The sequence below is a fragment of the Melanotaenia boesemani genome, chromosome 15 (genome assembly GCF_017639745.1).
Source record: "Melanotaenia boesemani isolate fMelBoe1 chromosome 15, fMelBoe1.pri, whole genome shotgun sequence".
Classification (NCBI taxonomy): domain Eukaryota; kingdom Metazoa; phylum Chordata; class Actinopteri; order Atheriniformes; family Melanotaeniidae; genus Melanotaenia; species Melanotaenia boesemani.
In genome coordinates, this window is record NC_055696.1 from 1,776,565 (window position 1) to 1,791,845 (window position 15,281).

The following is a 15,281-nucleotide window of genomic DNA, read 5'->3' on the forward strand; positions in this document are numbered from 1 at the left end:
CCGCTCAGGGGCGAGAAGAGCTTCTGTAGCTTCTCTGGATTTGCCGTGACGCGCACACTTGTTTAATGTATCGGAGACCACTGAGGCTGAGCAGAGCCGAGGTGTCCGCGACAAACCAGCAGCTGCCCGAAGATACCGCCAGGATAAAGGTGAGTTTCTGAAAGCGGAGGCTTAAAACGTGTGTGTAATCCTTGTTGTCTTCATTACCTTTGCGGTTTGGTAACAGAATAACGGTCACGAACCAGCCAGCCTGGAGTAGTCAGGGGATGCCAGTGTGCTGCTAGCTTAACTTCTGGTTAGCAGTCATTTGTTTAACTCGACGCGGAACAATGTCTTGGTGTAAAATAATTATTACTGAGATAGTAGTCAGTGGGCGTTTAGATTTTTTCTTTAACTGCTGACAATTAGAACACGAGTCATTACTGAAGGTTATGGACATTTGTGCTTCCATCAAAGTTGAAAGTTCACAGGGAAAACGATCACTCCGCTGTATACCTGCTAACCGTCCGTGTATGTCCACCAGTGCAGTCAACTTTTATATGTAATATTTTATATAACCCATTGTTTTCGGGTTACTGTTGCTATATTTCAGTCTGTCAGATGGTATGGTCTGCAGTGCTGTCAGGAGCTCTCAGTATGACTCAAAACCAATTTTCTGAACCCACTTAACATCCTTGACATTATTATTTGAAGCACCTCTGAAGAGACGCTGATAAAAGAAAACAAATTATGCTTGGTTATATAACAGGCTGTTTTTTTTACTTTTACTTTTCGTTTAGCAGAAAAGCTTTGCTCTCAGAGTTATCAAGGCTGAATTGATTTAACCAAGGTTGTCAGCAACCAACAATGAGTAAGAAAACAACCCAAGTCTAAACTCTACATGGGTGCTTTTTGCTTAGGTATTCAACAAATAATAACACTGATGCTACAGTATGATTTCTTCCACTGTCACCTGTGTTATCAAACTGAGAGAAGCAACAATTGAGCTTATGTTTTTCTTTCATTTACTCTGATGGTGGTTTGCTTCTGGGAGTTCAGGCTTTAAAGAAAGAGAGAGGGAAAAAAGCTGTTCTTTTCCACAGCTAGTTATAATCTTCAATGTCAGGCTAGATGATTACACATGGAATAAGTAGGTTGATTATGAAGAAAAGCTATTGAACTATAAAAACTTAAGAATATTTATTGAAAATGTTTAATAAACTGAGCTGTTTTGATCTTACTTGCTGGTTTTCTTTTTTAAATCTTGATTTAAGCTGAAGTGAACGTGCCTGTGGTCAGCACGGAGCTACTTTCCTCTACTATGAAGGATCGGGGTACGCTGGATTTAAAGCCAAGACAAGCAAGAATGTCGTCGCAGACTGAGTGGAGCTCTGTTTTAGTGTTATCAGTTGTTTTCCCCTCATAGTCACTAGAAGCTGAAAGGGAAATTAAAAAGTACGATTTAATCTAACGAACAATCATATCTTTCAAAGAAAACGTTACAAAAAAGGCTTTTTTCTTTTTATCTAACTGAATTTTTTAGGCCATGGTGAAGAAACGCTGCCTGTTTTGTTGCTTCCTCCACCAGAAATGGTTTGAACCTAAACTTTTCTCCCAATGCTACAACCATAAATGCATTTATGCCCTCAACGTTTCACTTGATTAGGAGAAAAATAGCTTTATGATCTTAAATGTTCTTATTATTAATAATTATGACTTAGATGGACATTTGTCTTTTTAACTTTCAAGCCTGAAATGAAGCAGTCCTCACATCAACATTTTTAAAACACTGGCCTCTTTAATAATAAAAATAGCTGTTAACAAAAGAAAATACTTTAATTACGTAAAGCTGATGGTTTATTCGCTCAAATGTTTTTCATTCCATGTTTGTATTTATTCGGAAGTGAGAAATGACAAGTTTTAGTGGACAGCTTTAAGTTTTCCAGAAAATTCTAAGCTTTTTGAAGGCTGTCTTAAAATGAAGTGTTTTCTCTGAATTGGTTAAACCACTTTATCTTTCATTGTTTGTCTTCCTGCAGAAGCACTATGGATGAGGAGGAACAGTTTGTGAATATTGATCTGAATGATGACAATATCTGCAGTGTCTGCAAGCTGGAGACTGACACAGGCACCTTATCTTTTTGCCATGTGTGCTTTGAACTCAGTATTGAAGGTAAGATACAGGATTTTGGCTTCCTTTTGCTTGTCTGTGAAGAGTAAAATATGTACTTTATTCTAAATTACAAGTATAGTCATTTTGAGGACGATAGAAGTCACAATCGCACATGGTCATTTAGTGATGTCTGTCTGGGAGGATGCTGAATCTGACTTCATTTCCAGCTGCTTCACTGGCTAGCCTCACCCAGAAACAGTCTGGTATGGAAACGTCATCTGTGGTTTTAGCTGCTTTTAGTCTCCATTATTTGGATGAGACATGTCTTCTGTAAACAGTTCTTTTATTGTCACCAGGAACAATGTATAACGTTGATATGGAGCGTACTGGGCCTGTAGGACCAAAGCTTTTGCGTTAGCAGGCTGCAGTGATTCTCCCGTTTGATGTGCCACGCCAACTTGAGAACATGTTTGAAGTTTTTTTTCCATCTCGTAGTTAATGAGCGGCCTGTTTGAAGAAGAATGGGGAATCAGAAGAGGTTGGATATGCCTCTTATTTGGCACTCATCTCAGAGATGCACAAAAGCTCTATTCTGCTGTGATGAAGTGTGTTTCTCTGTGACTGTGTACGCTTCATAAAATGGCAATAAACCATTCCAGGAGCTGACAAGCTGCCAGTAAGGTATTTTATGTTGTTGCCTGCAGGAGGAAATTCGTATGCACAAAAGATTTACCCTGTTGAAGTGTAATGGAGCAGTGTGTGTGGGTACTGATGAATTGCTGTGTTTTTTTTTGGTGCAGTAGAGTTCTGTCAGTGATGGCTCACAAGCTCATTTAGTACAAAAACAGTCTTTAACTATGACATTCACCAAGTTCCTGTGATACGAAACCTAAAGATGTAACTGATTATAAAGAGCTTTAGGAGTCCGTATACCATCAGTATAGTAAACCATGGAGTACATGGCTGTACATGTTTACACGTTGCTATATTAGTATCTCACTGCTGTGGACTCATGCTGGGAAACTGAAGACAGATTTCAGGGTTTATTCCATGTTTTCTCTTTTCTGTTCAGTGGCATTCTGATGGATTACTGAAAATCTTCAGGGAAATAATTGAAACTCTGACACATTTTTTTATTGATTTACCTGTTAGTATTCCACAATGAACGGCGTTGTTTGTCCAGGTTTTGGAGTAGTTGCATCATCCATTTAATGTTTCTGCCACATGTATAAATGCTTATTTATGGAGCAACAAGCCAGCTGGTGTACCACGTGTGTAATTTTAGCTCCAAAGCTTTCCCTGTTTGGTTTTTAAACTGTGGATGTGTTGGTGCTGCTTGTACCATGTTGTACCATGCTGCTGTGTTTTGTGGCTGTTCTACAACTCTTGGGTCTAGTGGGAGATGAGGTGACGTTTGCAGACAAACACGTGTTTCTGGTGCTGCTGAGCATTTCATTGTTGGGAGGAGCACATGCCATGCTTCACGTGGCCACCTTTGGCATGAGTGATTGGAAACTGAGACCCAGCCATGTGCCTGCTGACTGATCGTGTAGACTTAATATCCGCAGCTTTCTTTCGTTCTGTTCCACACTTTTTGAAGGCGAGAGAATAGTCTTCATTCTTGTTTCACACAATACATCCTACAATTTACAATTCCCCAAACGAAGTGGACTTTCCGAGCCAACGGATTCAGATTTGAACCAGAGGGGCAGGCCTCACTTTCCACCCTGGTTAAATAGAAAGTTTCTCTAAATGGCTTCTCTTTAGGTGCTTTGGGTAAAAGTGCTATTTAAGTACAGACCATTTACCATGTACCATTTATCTTTAGTTAAATAATGATGCTGCCTGCTGGAAACATCATGAAAGCATGGACACTCTCACCAACATTTAGCCAAGCCCTGATTCATTTCTTAAGCTGCTCATAGTTTCTTTATCAAGCTTTCCTTCATAATGTTTTGTTTCTTCCGTTCTCCCTGTTAATGCCTGGTCTCATGTTACCTGGCCCAATCTCTTTCATGGACGTCACTCACCACTCTGCATTCACCAACTGCTTCAGAATATCAAACATGCTAGACATTCAGTCCAAGGCTACCTGTCTGTAATCACAGCTTCGAAGCTTTTACTTTTAGTGTTTGATGAATGCCAACTGAGCCCCTAACTTGCGTCACATCTGTGCTATTGATCTGTGACCTTCAGTATTTATCTGCAACAAGAAATTTGGTTTAAAATCTCGGTTGTGTAAATGAGGCCTTAGAAGTTCAATCATTTAGTAAAATTTTACATTTCTAAGACACTGGGGAAGTTAAAAGCCACATATCAAAATAAAAGTGAGAATTAGAGCAGTGGTTACCAAAATGTTTGTTTTTAATGTATAACTTCATAACATCTTTTTTTTTTTTACTTCATAACATCTGTTTTTATATCAAGGTCAGACTTCTTTAAATTCTTCTTGATCAGCTTACATGTCAGGCTTTTGTTATGAGCACCAGCTTCACTTATAACATCTGTTTTCACAGGCTAAGTAGCGCAATGCAGGAAAACTGTACTTTGTATAAATGAAGCAAAAGACCATCGTAAATAATAAAAAAAGGAGAGTGTGCCCATAGCAATGAATAACTTAACAGAAGTGACTTTTAAGTATTAATTTCAACCCACAGCCACACATTTGCTGTGTTTGAAGGTTGACATTAACCAGACGTTCAGACGCAGGTTGTTTAGGATGATTGTGTGTCAAGTTGTTCATCAAGGCTTCATTTTACAGTAGCACCAGGTGCAGATGTACATACAAAAGTTTTTTATGGTAAAAGCTTTGTGTAAAGTTCAAAGGTAGGGTAAAAGTTCAGGAAGTGAAGCTTTTATTGCGGCTCTAAGTGTTTTTTCCTGAGGAAACTCCTTTGGTCTGTGTGTGCTGGTTTCATCAAAAAGTACCAAATAGTCAGTTTCTTTATGGTACAAACTCTACTTAACGTAACTTTCCTCAGTTACAGTTATTTACTTTTTTCCTGCACCGTCTCAGCTGTGTACTAAACAAAGCTACACGCCCTCGAGTGTCAACACAGAGCAGCAGACATGAGGGGAGCTACTGCAGTCCAGCACCAAGCATCAAGATCCGGTCTTGCTGGTCTCCAGTTATTTTTTGACTTCAGTGTAAGAGCTGTTTCCAACTAAAGGGGGGTGCAGGGATTCTTCATGTCAGTCAAAACACTGATAAAAAGTGTTTTAGTAAAACATACACCGTTATATTTGAGCTTTTTCTTCTTTAAATATTCATTCCACTAAAATGACAGATTGGATATCTATATTGAGACCTGACATCGATATTGGACGTCCATCTTGAGCTCCAGCTGCAAAGTCAAGTGAATTTAAATTGCGGTAGTTTTTCTTGTTCAGATGGAGGTGGTCACTTCTAACAAGGTGTGTTTGTTGAATCTGACACAAGTAAATAAACGAATGTTGTAACCACAAGCCTCCCACACAGAAAGCTTCCTTTTGCTGGTCTTTTTGAACCATTTCTGTCAGACAAGGCAACTGCGGGGCAGTTCTGCTAAAGCCCAGCAGCATTCCTGAATATGCTTACATAATGCAGATGGAATTTTTGCTGAGACATTACTAACTTGGATGGAATAAATAAAGAGAATTTGCAGCAGAAGGCTGGAATAACATTGCTGCTGCTGATTCTGACGGCTCCACAGGGGCTATTGTTACAGGCTCAAATAAACAGCTCGTTTATTGTGGGTGAACTCTTCACCCTGCGGTGTATAGACGAGTCTAATTATGTCACTGCCTGCGGTAGCTATATCACTGAATGCAGTTAAAGACCAGAGTTGTACAGAACATGCTGCGTGTTAAACTATTTTTGAAAGCTTTTAGAAGCAATTGGCAAATATAAATGAAGTGAGTTCCCATTAAGCTTATTTTTTAAATACTTAAACCCTGTTGCCACTAACATAGCCAGTGTCAACTTTAAACAATGATTATTGGCTCCACTTAAATGAACATGTATTAAAAATGTATCTGTCAAGATTATACCTGGTAGTTATGGTCCAATATGCACAGGGACACAGGATCTTCACTTTCAATCATATTTAATAATGCAGCCATACAGGTACAGCCTAAACCACAGTATTTCCCTCACATATGGGCCTAATTTGTACTCTCTTGCTAGTTTCTGGATGTTGTACATATGCTGTTTCTCTGACTAGCCAGATGGATTTCTGTTCCCACCTGTTTTAAAGTCATTAAGTCTAGCCTCTAGACAGATTTCAATTGTTCAGAATTCCAAGGGGATGGCCGCCCTTTTCCAAGAGCAGAAGATGACTGTGGATCCAGGTCAGTAAAAGACCAGATTGAGGTCCCATGAGCCCCAAATATAGCAAAGTTATTGCAGGGCCCACTTTGTGTCTGTAAATGCTGAACTGTGAGTCATGAAGTGTAGCATGTCTTTGTACGGTGGGAGGAAGCTTGAGTACATGGAGAGAACCCACACGTTCATGGGGAGGACATGCAAACTCCACACAGAAAGGCCGCTGGTCAAACCCCTCGCAGCTCGAACCAGCAACCTTCTTGCTGTGAGGCCGCGGTGCTAACCACCACACCACTGTGCAGCCAGTTATATGATTATAATTCTGTTATTTTATATAACATAATAGTTTCATTCGTTGTGTTTCTGTTATTTTTGTGGAAATAATTTAAAAGGTGGGTGTGATCCAAAATAATGACATCAGTTTATCCAAGAAACTGAAGAAGCCTTTCAAACAAGAGAACATTTAATTAAATGAAAAATACATAAAGTAGAGAAAATGAAAATAAACAAAAAACAGTCCAGTTTTTTTCTGTTGAAGCTCTCATGATTTGTCTGACCTGTGCTGTCTGTCTGAGTATCTATAAATAATGTGTGCATGAGTGCTGTGTAAGTTTTGGTAACCTTCAAGTTATCTTCATAGCTTAAACAGATGCTGATGCTATTGTTAAGTGTCAGGTTAGGAGGTGTGGTTTCCTGTAGTTGCAGGAAGTGTTGTGGAGGGTCTGTGGCAGTTAACAGATGGTTTGGTTCACGGTCGGGGAGTTCAGTGTTCGTGTTAGAATCCAAGTCGGCCAGTGCAGCTGCTGACAGATTCTCCTGAGTATGCCATGCAGCTCTGTTTGACACCACTGACAACCTCCGACCCAGCTTTTAACTATCCACTCCCTGAAGTGTGTCAAGGTTCCAGTGTCCTTCCCCAGCATGTCTGCTCAGAACAAAACATGTCTACACATGCTTGCTCCAGCTAAGAGACATACTGTATTCTCATTGTTTACTGCATTTTTGCTTAAAAGCAGAGCAGTGACATAAATGCCTTGCAAAAGTTGCATCAGCAGAGCAAACACGGTTGGAACTTCGGCTAGAGTTTTCTTTCCGTGGTGGTTTGAAAAGTGTCTCAGTTAATTCTGGACAAAACCTCTGCCTTTAAGAGTTTTTTGTAATTTGGTTGTGATCCTCTAGTTTCCAGTTTATTTTTTAATTCTTCACAACTAAAACCTTAATTCTTTGGCTATTATTTTTAAAATATTCACCTGAAAATGTGTGCTCAGCTATTTCCAGATAACCTCTTTAATAGGGTCTTTGTGCATCTGAAAGGTTATTTTATAATTTATTTGTATAAACCTTAAAATGTCAGTTATTACCAGACTGGTTCTAGTCAGCGTGTCTAGTTAAAGCTCCAGAGAATCATAATTAGATTTCGTCACCAGAGCTTGCCAGACGTGTCTGTGCTTTGTCTTTGTTCAGCGTAACTTTTCTCTGACATAATAGCAGATGAAACCAACCAAACGAACAAAAAACAAGCTTACTGGTCATCATCTTGCATAATCTCCAGTTGTCTCAACTGAACAATGTGGATTCACCTCCAGTGAAAAGCTTATGTGAATGTCTGCACTGCAGTCACAAAGTATAGTAGTACTAAGCTGCTTAGCTGGAGGGAGGTCTTCTGCTGGTTGTTCACTGCCCTGATTGTGGGCCAATGATTTTCTGCTAGGCTCATGGTAGTGTGCTTTTTCTGTAGTCTAAAGTCTCAGACGATCAGATTATAGCATGTTTAGCCAACAGAAAGCTCCTGTGGCCATTAGTAAGGATTTATTAACTGTTTAATAGTGAGGATGCATGCAAACAACTCTGGTTAGATAGTGTGGTTCTCTCACGAGGCTAATCCACTGTACAAATCTGTCTTTCAAGGCACTTTGGGTCCAAGCACAAATGGACAGAAGCCAAGAATAGATTTCCACACACACAGTTGTGTAGTGGTATAAAACCGTCCCGTGTGCAGAGTCACAAAGGCTCCATTAATGGTGGCTGTACCAAATTAAATGACAGTATAACGTGATTATGTTTCCATTTAAAACTGAAGCTCTGAAAAGATGTAAGTAAATGACATTGGAAGGAAATATTGCTTTAGAAATTCAGAAATCACTGGTTGACTTTACAATTTCTACAATATTCAACACGAAACCAACTGTTGTTAGACGTCAGAGCAGATACTTCAGTTTGTTGGAATAGTATTCACTTAGAAAGACATTTAGTGGAATTTCCAGCTCAATAGATTCGCAGCTTTAAAAGACTGATGCATCCAGAATTTACCAGAACGTAATGGCTCCGTTATAATCATCTTTTATCACCATTTCTAATACACCCCCATTTTTTGGGTTGTGTGTTGTTGTGTGACTTTAACAGGCCCTGCCACTGAAACATCACAACATGTTTTTGCTTATTCCAGAGTTGCTTCAAAGTAGACAAGTAAATAAACACGGTGACTAATCTTCTCATGTTGGGCTCCAGCACGTACGTCTGTCTGCTACGAAATGTAGGCCGTGAGAAGACGGCGGCTGTGTAGCACCCTCTGTGTACCCTCTTCTGCTGTCTAACACACACACACACACACACGCACACACGCTTACACTCACTCTGGTTTTCACTGTCACTCTTTCACCTTCAGCTTTTCTTTGTTTGTCTGGCCCATTTAGCTCAAAGTTTATTTTAAAGCCGTTCTACTTACAGGACTGGGTGTGACTTTGACTGGTTCCAACAAGCGTGACGTCTTTTCTCTTTCAGTAGTCTGACGTGTGTAACACGGCCTCTTAGTGAGGATGAAAGAAGATAGTTTATTTTGTGTCTTAGATTCATCTTCTGATTAGATTTGACAAATAAACTCTTTGAATGTTTAAACAGGACGAACATCAACTGGTTTGATTTGCATCTACTTCATTTCTCTGGTACAAATATATCTGAATTTAATTCAAGTAAATGAAAGTCTTCATGTAGTAAGAACACTTTGTCTTCTGCTTAGCATCTAGCGGTGCTTTATATTTGCATAGTAACCGGGTTTATCCATCACTCCTGCTTCTCAACGCTCTGGTGGCTAATCCACTGCACAGTAAGCAGCTTTCGCTGAGAGATTGCGATAGGTCAATCTCTCAGCTTTAGCTTGCATTCAAATTGGTTTATTTTTATTTGCAGTGGCAAGTTCAGTAGGTTAGTACTCCATATCTCAGCTACTGTTTTTGATTTTCTAAGCATGGCCGTTATGTGGGTTAGGATTACCCAGGATTCTTTGTGTTTTCTTTTTGTTGTTGCTTTCAGTTGTGCTGTGGTTGCCATGTTTGCTCATTAATATGTCTGTGTGAATGCAGGTGTCTCTTCTGCTACCTTGTTGCACTCAAAGTCCCTACGTGGCCACAGAGACTGCTTTGAAAAATGTCACCTCATTGCCAACCAGAAGCTGTCACATTCCAAGGTGTCCCGAAGTGCCTATGAGGGCATGAAGCTGGCCCTCAGCCAGAAGCTGAACCGCATCATTCAGTTCGCCCAGAACAAAGACTCTGTCTCCGCCAACGGCTGCACCAGACGGGGGCCAAAGCTTCTTTGTTACAATCAACAGAGTGACCGCAAGCTTCTCCCCCAGTCCGATGCCCGGGTGCCCCGCTATACTCCCAGCTGGGACAGGGGCAAAGCAGCGGGGCTGCCTGAATACACGGTGGGGATGCTGGAGTGTCAAACAGTCGAAGAGTTGGGGCTGCTGGAGTCACAATCTGATGTTTGGACCAGCGATGGCAGGAAAGGTCTGCACAGCAGGAGCCAGTCATCAGGAGGACGGACACAGCATGGGCACCAGGGCCACAGCAGAGATGAATGTGAGTACATTTATACTGCAGTGATCACACTTTTGTTTTCCCAGTAGGGAAAGGTTTCTTGTTTCATTTTTTAAAAGGAAGAATAGTGTAGAAAAATAAAAAAAAATATGTAACTAGAAATACAAGTTTCTCCTTTTTTTCTCTTTCCACTTTCTTTCTGTGTGATCTCCACAAAGATACAGATTGTTTTCTTTGTCCTTCTCTTTGTTAAAAATAATCTCTCAAGAGAATAGTTCATTTTCCTGTAACCTCGAGATAAACTGTGCCCTTGGCTTTCTCATGTCTAGTCTCCACTGAAACGACAGGACCTGCAGGAATGGGAGACTTCCAAGGCCCCCATTAAAAAAAGTTCTATGCTATAGCTTCACAGCTGCAGTTATTTGATGAACATTAGGGTTCAGCTAAAGAACAGAACAATCCCTAATGGCTGACAGGTATTACAGTATTGTGCCCTGCACCATGACGACACCTCACGCCTTTTCCAGCCTTTAAAAGTTCTACAGATTGAAAGACATAACTAATACATTTTAGTGTGGATTTTTAAGGCATTGTAAAACATGAAGGTGGCATCATGTTTAGACTACATGCTAATTCAATGGTTCCCAACCTGGGGTCCTCCTAAGAGCACAGGGAGGGTCCCTGAGGCTTTGAACATTCAGAGCTTTTGTGATTAATGTCCACACAATGTCAGAGAAACTTTCTGTACTTTCACACACTAATAAGAATGTTTTCTCTTAGTGGCTAAAATGAGTGTGGATGAACTCCATCAGCTGAATGGCCAGCTGCTGAAGCAGATTCAGAGTAAGTGTTTGTTTCGTTTTTACTCAGATTCCTTCACAGAAATGCTAATAAACTGCGTTATTTATATTTTAAACATAACTTTTGGTGCTATTATCAGTTTTGTGTGATGCGATTACAAGTGATGAATATAAACCTGGCAGCAGTGCTATCAGCGTGGTCTGAGTGATCTGATCTGGGCGCTTGCTTCATCTTTAGTCACTTCACGCCTGTCTTTGGCGCTCTCTGCTTGCTATCAGGTCAAATGGAACGGATGTTGGCCCAAAATGTGGACATATTTTGTTGGTGTCTTAAAGGAGAATCTATATCAGTAAGAAGTGGTTAAGTTAGAGCATATATCCGGTCTGATTTTTAGATCACATACCCAGAATATAAAGCAGACTGCTGATGTCACCATTGCTTAATTCCACAGTTAACTGCGGCATTAAACACTGTGATTAATTAATCATAAAGATCCCTTAAAAATCTCCTGACATAAAAAGCCGTGGAGAAAAAAGGAAATGCATCGTGAAGGTTGGATGAGGTAAATGCCTTGTAGTTGTCAGTGTGCAACGGTCTGTAGAAAAAACATCATTTAATGTCAGAGATAGAGATCATTAAAACATGGAAATAAGTAGAAGTTAAAAGACCTATAAAGAGTGTTCATGTGCTTTTTTATGCATTTATAGTGTTGTGAAATTAATTAACTCCTAATAATCGTGAAAATCATAAAATCATGATTAGTTCTTCGTCAAGTCCCCAGAGTGCGAACAGAGGTGGACCACTGTGGGTCCTTGAGCAAGACCCTTAACCCCCACAACTGCTGCCCATGCGCTGAAACATGGCAGCCCACAGCTCTGCCGTTCATCTAGCTGAAGAGCTGAATCTGGATTAATAAAGTAAATATTATTATTATTATTATTATTATTATGCCAGTCACCATCGGTGATCTTTTGTTTGACACATTTAGAAACAGTAAACGGCAAAACGCTCATCTAAAATTTGGTTCTAAGTTCGGTCCTCCACTCATGGTTTAATGCTGAGATATGAACCGTTCTCAAACTTTACAAATGGATGTCACAGCACCGTCATCTGTGTGTGATGAGTTTTAATACACACATGACACCTTAACCATTATGAAATATTCCTAATAATTTTCTGTGTATATTTTCGTTATGATTGATGATTACTGATATTAGTATTATTACATTACTACCTGCAGTGTTGTCTAGGGGTGCTTGGTTTACACATCTTGAAACTCTTCAGGATTGGTCACTTCTACTTATTTTCAATACTGCCCTTGGACCAAACACATCCTCAGAGGGGTTGTTATGGTTCACAGTAAAGATTTCGGTAGGACACAGACATTCCCGGTTATATGATGTAGATTATTTGTGATGTTTGAATGGTTTTCATTATTTTGAATGGAGTGTTCATCAACAGCACGATGCTGTCCTTGAGTAAATACGTCCCTTTGTCTCACGCTCATAGGGGTGATGTTTGCTCACTTCTCCTTCAGAAATCACTAAAATTGATTTTCTTTATCATGTTTGTTTCTCTCAGTTTGTGTGAGGCGACCTTGTGTGTGAATAAAAAAGCTGACTCCTCTTTTCCATGTTTCCGTTTTTACCACAGAGGTCTTTGAGGAGCTGACGGCTGCCGTGCAGGAGAAGGATTCCTTGGCGTCAGAGCTTCATGTACGTCATATCGCCATTGAGCAGCTCTTCAAGAACTGTGCCAAACTGCCCTGGCTGCACATTAGCAGGGCCGGCGTGAAGGCCAGCAGCAGCGACGGCCCTGTGGAATGAGTCGCTGGAAAAAAGCAGCAAGGTGGAGTTTCTACATCTGCTGCTGGGAGGAAGTTCAGCACGTCATCGTTTGGGATGCAGTGGCTCTGAAGTGACTTTTCCAACACTAAAGTGACATTGAGCATTAAGAGCTTGGTTGACACAGACGGTTTTCATGCTTGCAGTGATGATGATGCAAGGATTCATGGAGGTTTGCAAATAAATTGCTGGTCGGGAACGTGACCTGAATTTCACCCGACCCCAGTACTTAAAATGCATGTGGCACAGAGGGTTTCACGTCTTGGACCTGGGAAAGGATCTGCGCTACGACGATCCCTTTTGTAAAGGAAAAGTTCAGTGAGACAAGACAAGGACAGCTGGAAGATTTTCACTCATCTGTTTGCTGTTTAATTTGATTCTGTTTGCTCGCAAATGTTTGTTTTTATTGTTGCATTTCATTTTTTCAAGATACGTTTTGACTTTGTTTTTATAAATTTAGTCAGATATGGGTTTAATCATCTGTCAGCACTCCATAAGTTATCTAATGAGTTCTGTAACAGTGAGTGTTGGTATTTTATGGGGGTGTAACTTGAATGCTGTCCCTCATATTTCAGCTTTATATTTAACCTGCACACTCAGACTTGAAACGTGAAGTTTTACGTCGCCCTCAAACTGCTCTGATTGCACCTGATGGTTTGTGAAAACTGTGGTCCTCAGAAATATTTGTGATTTTATTAATCACATTGATTTATTGATTGATTGACTGATCAGCATCTACATGGACTACATCTGCTCAGAAAACTGTAAACAAAAATACACTCAGACTTTAGAGTTTGGTTTATTTGAAAAAAGGCAGTTAAAGGGTTAGAAAGGGGTAATAATTTGGGGGAAAACCTGAGCTAAATTTTACCTGAAAACACGCAGAAGAATCACACCAACAAAGACAAATTAAAGTATCTGACATTTGTGAGTGTAAAGAAACTCAGCTGTTCATTTGAAGCGACTAAGGGGACGTCAGTGAACGCATCCTCTGTGGCTGGAACTCCGGGTTTTATTTAAACTCAACTTTTCTCATTAACTATTATTACTGGTGGGATTTACTTGATCTTTAAAGCAAAGCTTCTTGTGGTTTGTTGTGTAGCCATCAAGCACAAGTGGTATGAATGATTATAGCCTGAGTTTTCAGTCAGAAGAGAAAACCAAAGTATGTATTTATTATATACCTCGTGCATTAGACATTAACAGATGAGGATCTGAAACCCAACGAACTTTCAGATCTATGTTGTTTATTCAGTCCCTGTTTTTGCTCTGGCGGTATTACAGAAGCCGTTCGATTTCAAGTGGAGAGTGTTGGATTTGTGGTTATTTTCTTTTCTGTCTCATGATTAGTGTTAACTTTTTTTGCCCGCTCTCCTGTATTGATGTGTGAGAACTGATTTAATTGATTTGATGTTACAGCAATACAAACAGGGTAGTTTGGTCTACTGTGCCTATGAAAGTTACTGACTCTTAAAGAAAGGAAGATAAATGATGAATTTAGAAAACCTATGCAAGACAAAGACTAATAAATCAGAAGCCTTATTGAGTGACGTGTATTGGTTATCCGAGTTTTCCTCAGATGGAGATCACAGAACTAGATTATAAGCAGGAAAGGCAAAGTTATAAAGTAAAACTAAACTTCCTCCTGAAAGAAGAAACTTAATATATTTGAAAGTTAAGAGAGGTTTAATGTTTAGAAAAACTCAACATTATAATTATATTTTTCTCTCTTTGTAAGAGATTCTATGTGTTTGACCCTTTTGGGGTTGAAAGCTTTTAGCTTAATTTTAAACTTAGTGTGGTTTTATTTGGCTAAATGTATTCAGTGTGTATGAGTGTTTGTGTGTATGTAGGTTATTGGTCCTTAATGCAGATTTTTTGTCATAAAATCTTCAGTTGTACATATCTTGCATTTTGTCTTTCAGTAAGAATGCTGTGCTTTTGTATGCTGTTGAATCGTGTCTGGACCTGCACCTCTGCTCAGCATAGAGAAAACAGGGTTGCTGGTTATCTGATTTTTTTTTTTAGGTTTTTTGTTCTCCCTGTTCAGGCTCCTCGTTTCTAATTATGAACTTGACTGCATTTGTGCTTGTTTGATGTTTTACATTCTATTTATTTTACTTGTTGATGGACCTTATACTGGTTGTGTGATTTGTGCTTAGGTGACTTTTTTAAATAAAGTGAAATATTTTTACATTCTGACTTTTTTATGTCTGTTGCCTTAACAACTGAAAAAGGTTGATAAGTTCGTATGGTGCTTCACCTCTGCACATAACATGAAAGCAAACCTCACAATGAAGAACCTGATAATACTTCCAAACTATAGGTAAAATCTATTGATTACTGGACGATTCCCAGACCAGATAAAGTGCCAATACAGGTATATCTTTGAATCCTAATGTTGTAACCTGAAACCACACTAG

At 39.6% G+C, this 15,281-nt stretch overlaps 1 protein-coding gene across 1 annotated transcript; it reads left to right on the forward strand.

The window, feature by feature from the left end:
- Positions 1 to 15: 15 nt before the first annotated feature.
- c15h21orf91 (chromosome 15 C21orf91 homolog) lies at positions 16 to 15,060 on the forward strand. Its single transcript, XM_042009068.1, has 5 exons — positions 16 to 149; positions 2,019 to 2,152; positions 9,755 to 10,255; positions 10,994 to 11,056; positions 12,668 to 15,060. The coding sequence occupies exons 2-5, from the start codon at positions 2,026 to 2,028 to the stop codon at positions 12,838 to 12,840; spliced, it is 864 nt and encodes a 287-aa protein (XP_041865002.1). The 5' UTR covers positions 16 to 149; positions 2,019 to 2,025; the 3' UTR covers positions 12,841 to 15,060.
- The last annotated feature ends 221 nt before the right edge of the window (positions 15,061 to 15,281 follow it).

Coding starts and splice junctions, on each gene's coding strand:
- c15h21orf91 (XM_042009068.1), top strand. CDS start 2,026: ATGGATGAGGAGGAACAGTTTGTGAATATTGATCTGAATGATGACAAT. Junction 10,256..10,993: donor GGGCCACAGCAGAGATGAAT/GTGAGTACATTT, acceptor GTTTTCTCTTAG/TGGCTAAAATGAGTGTGGAT. Junction 11,057..12,667: donor GCTGCTGAAGCAGATTCAGA/GTAAGTGTTTGT, acceptor TTTTTACCACAG/AGGTCTTTGAGGAGCTGACG.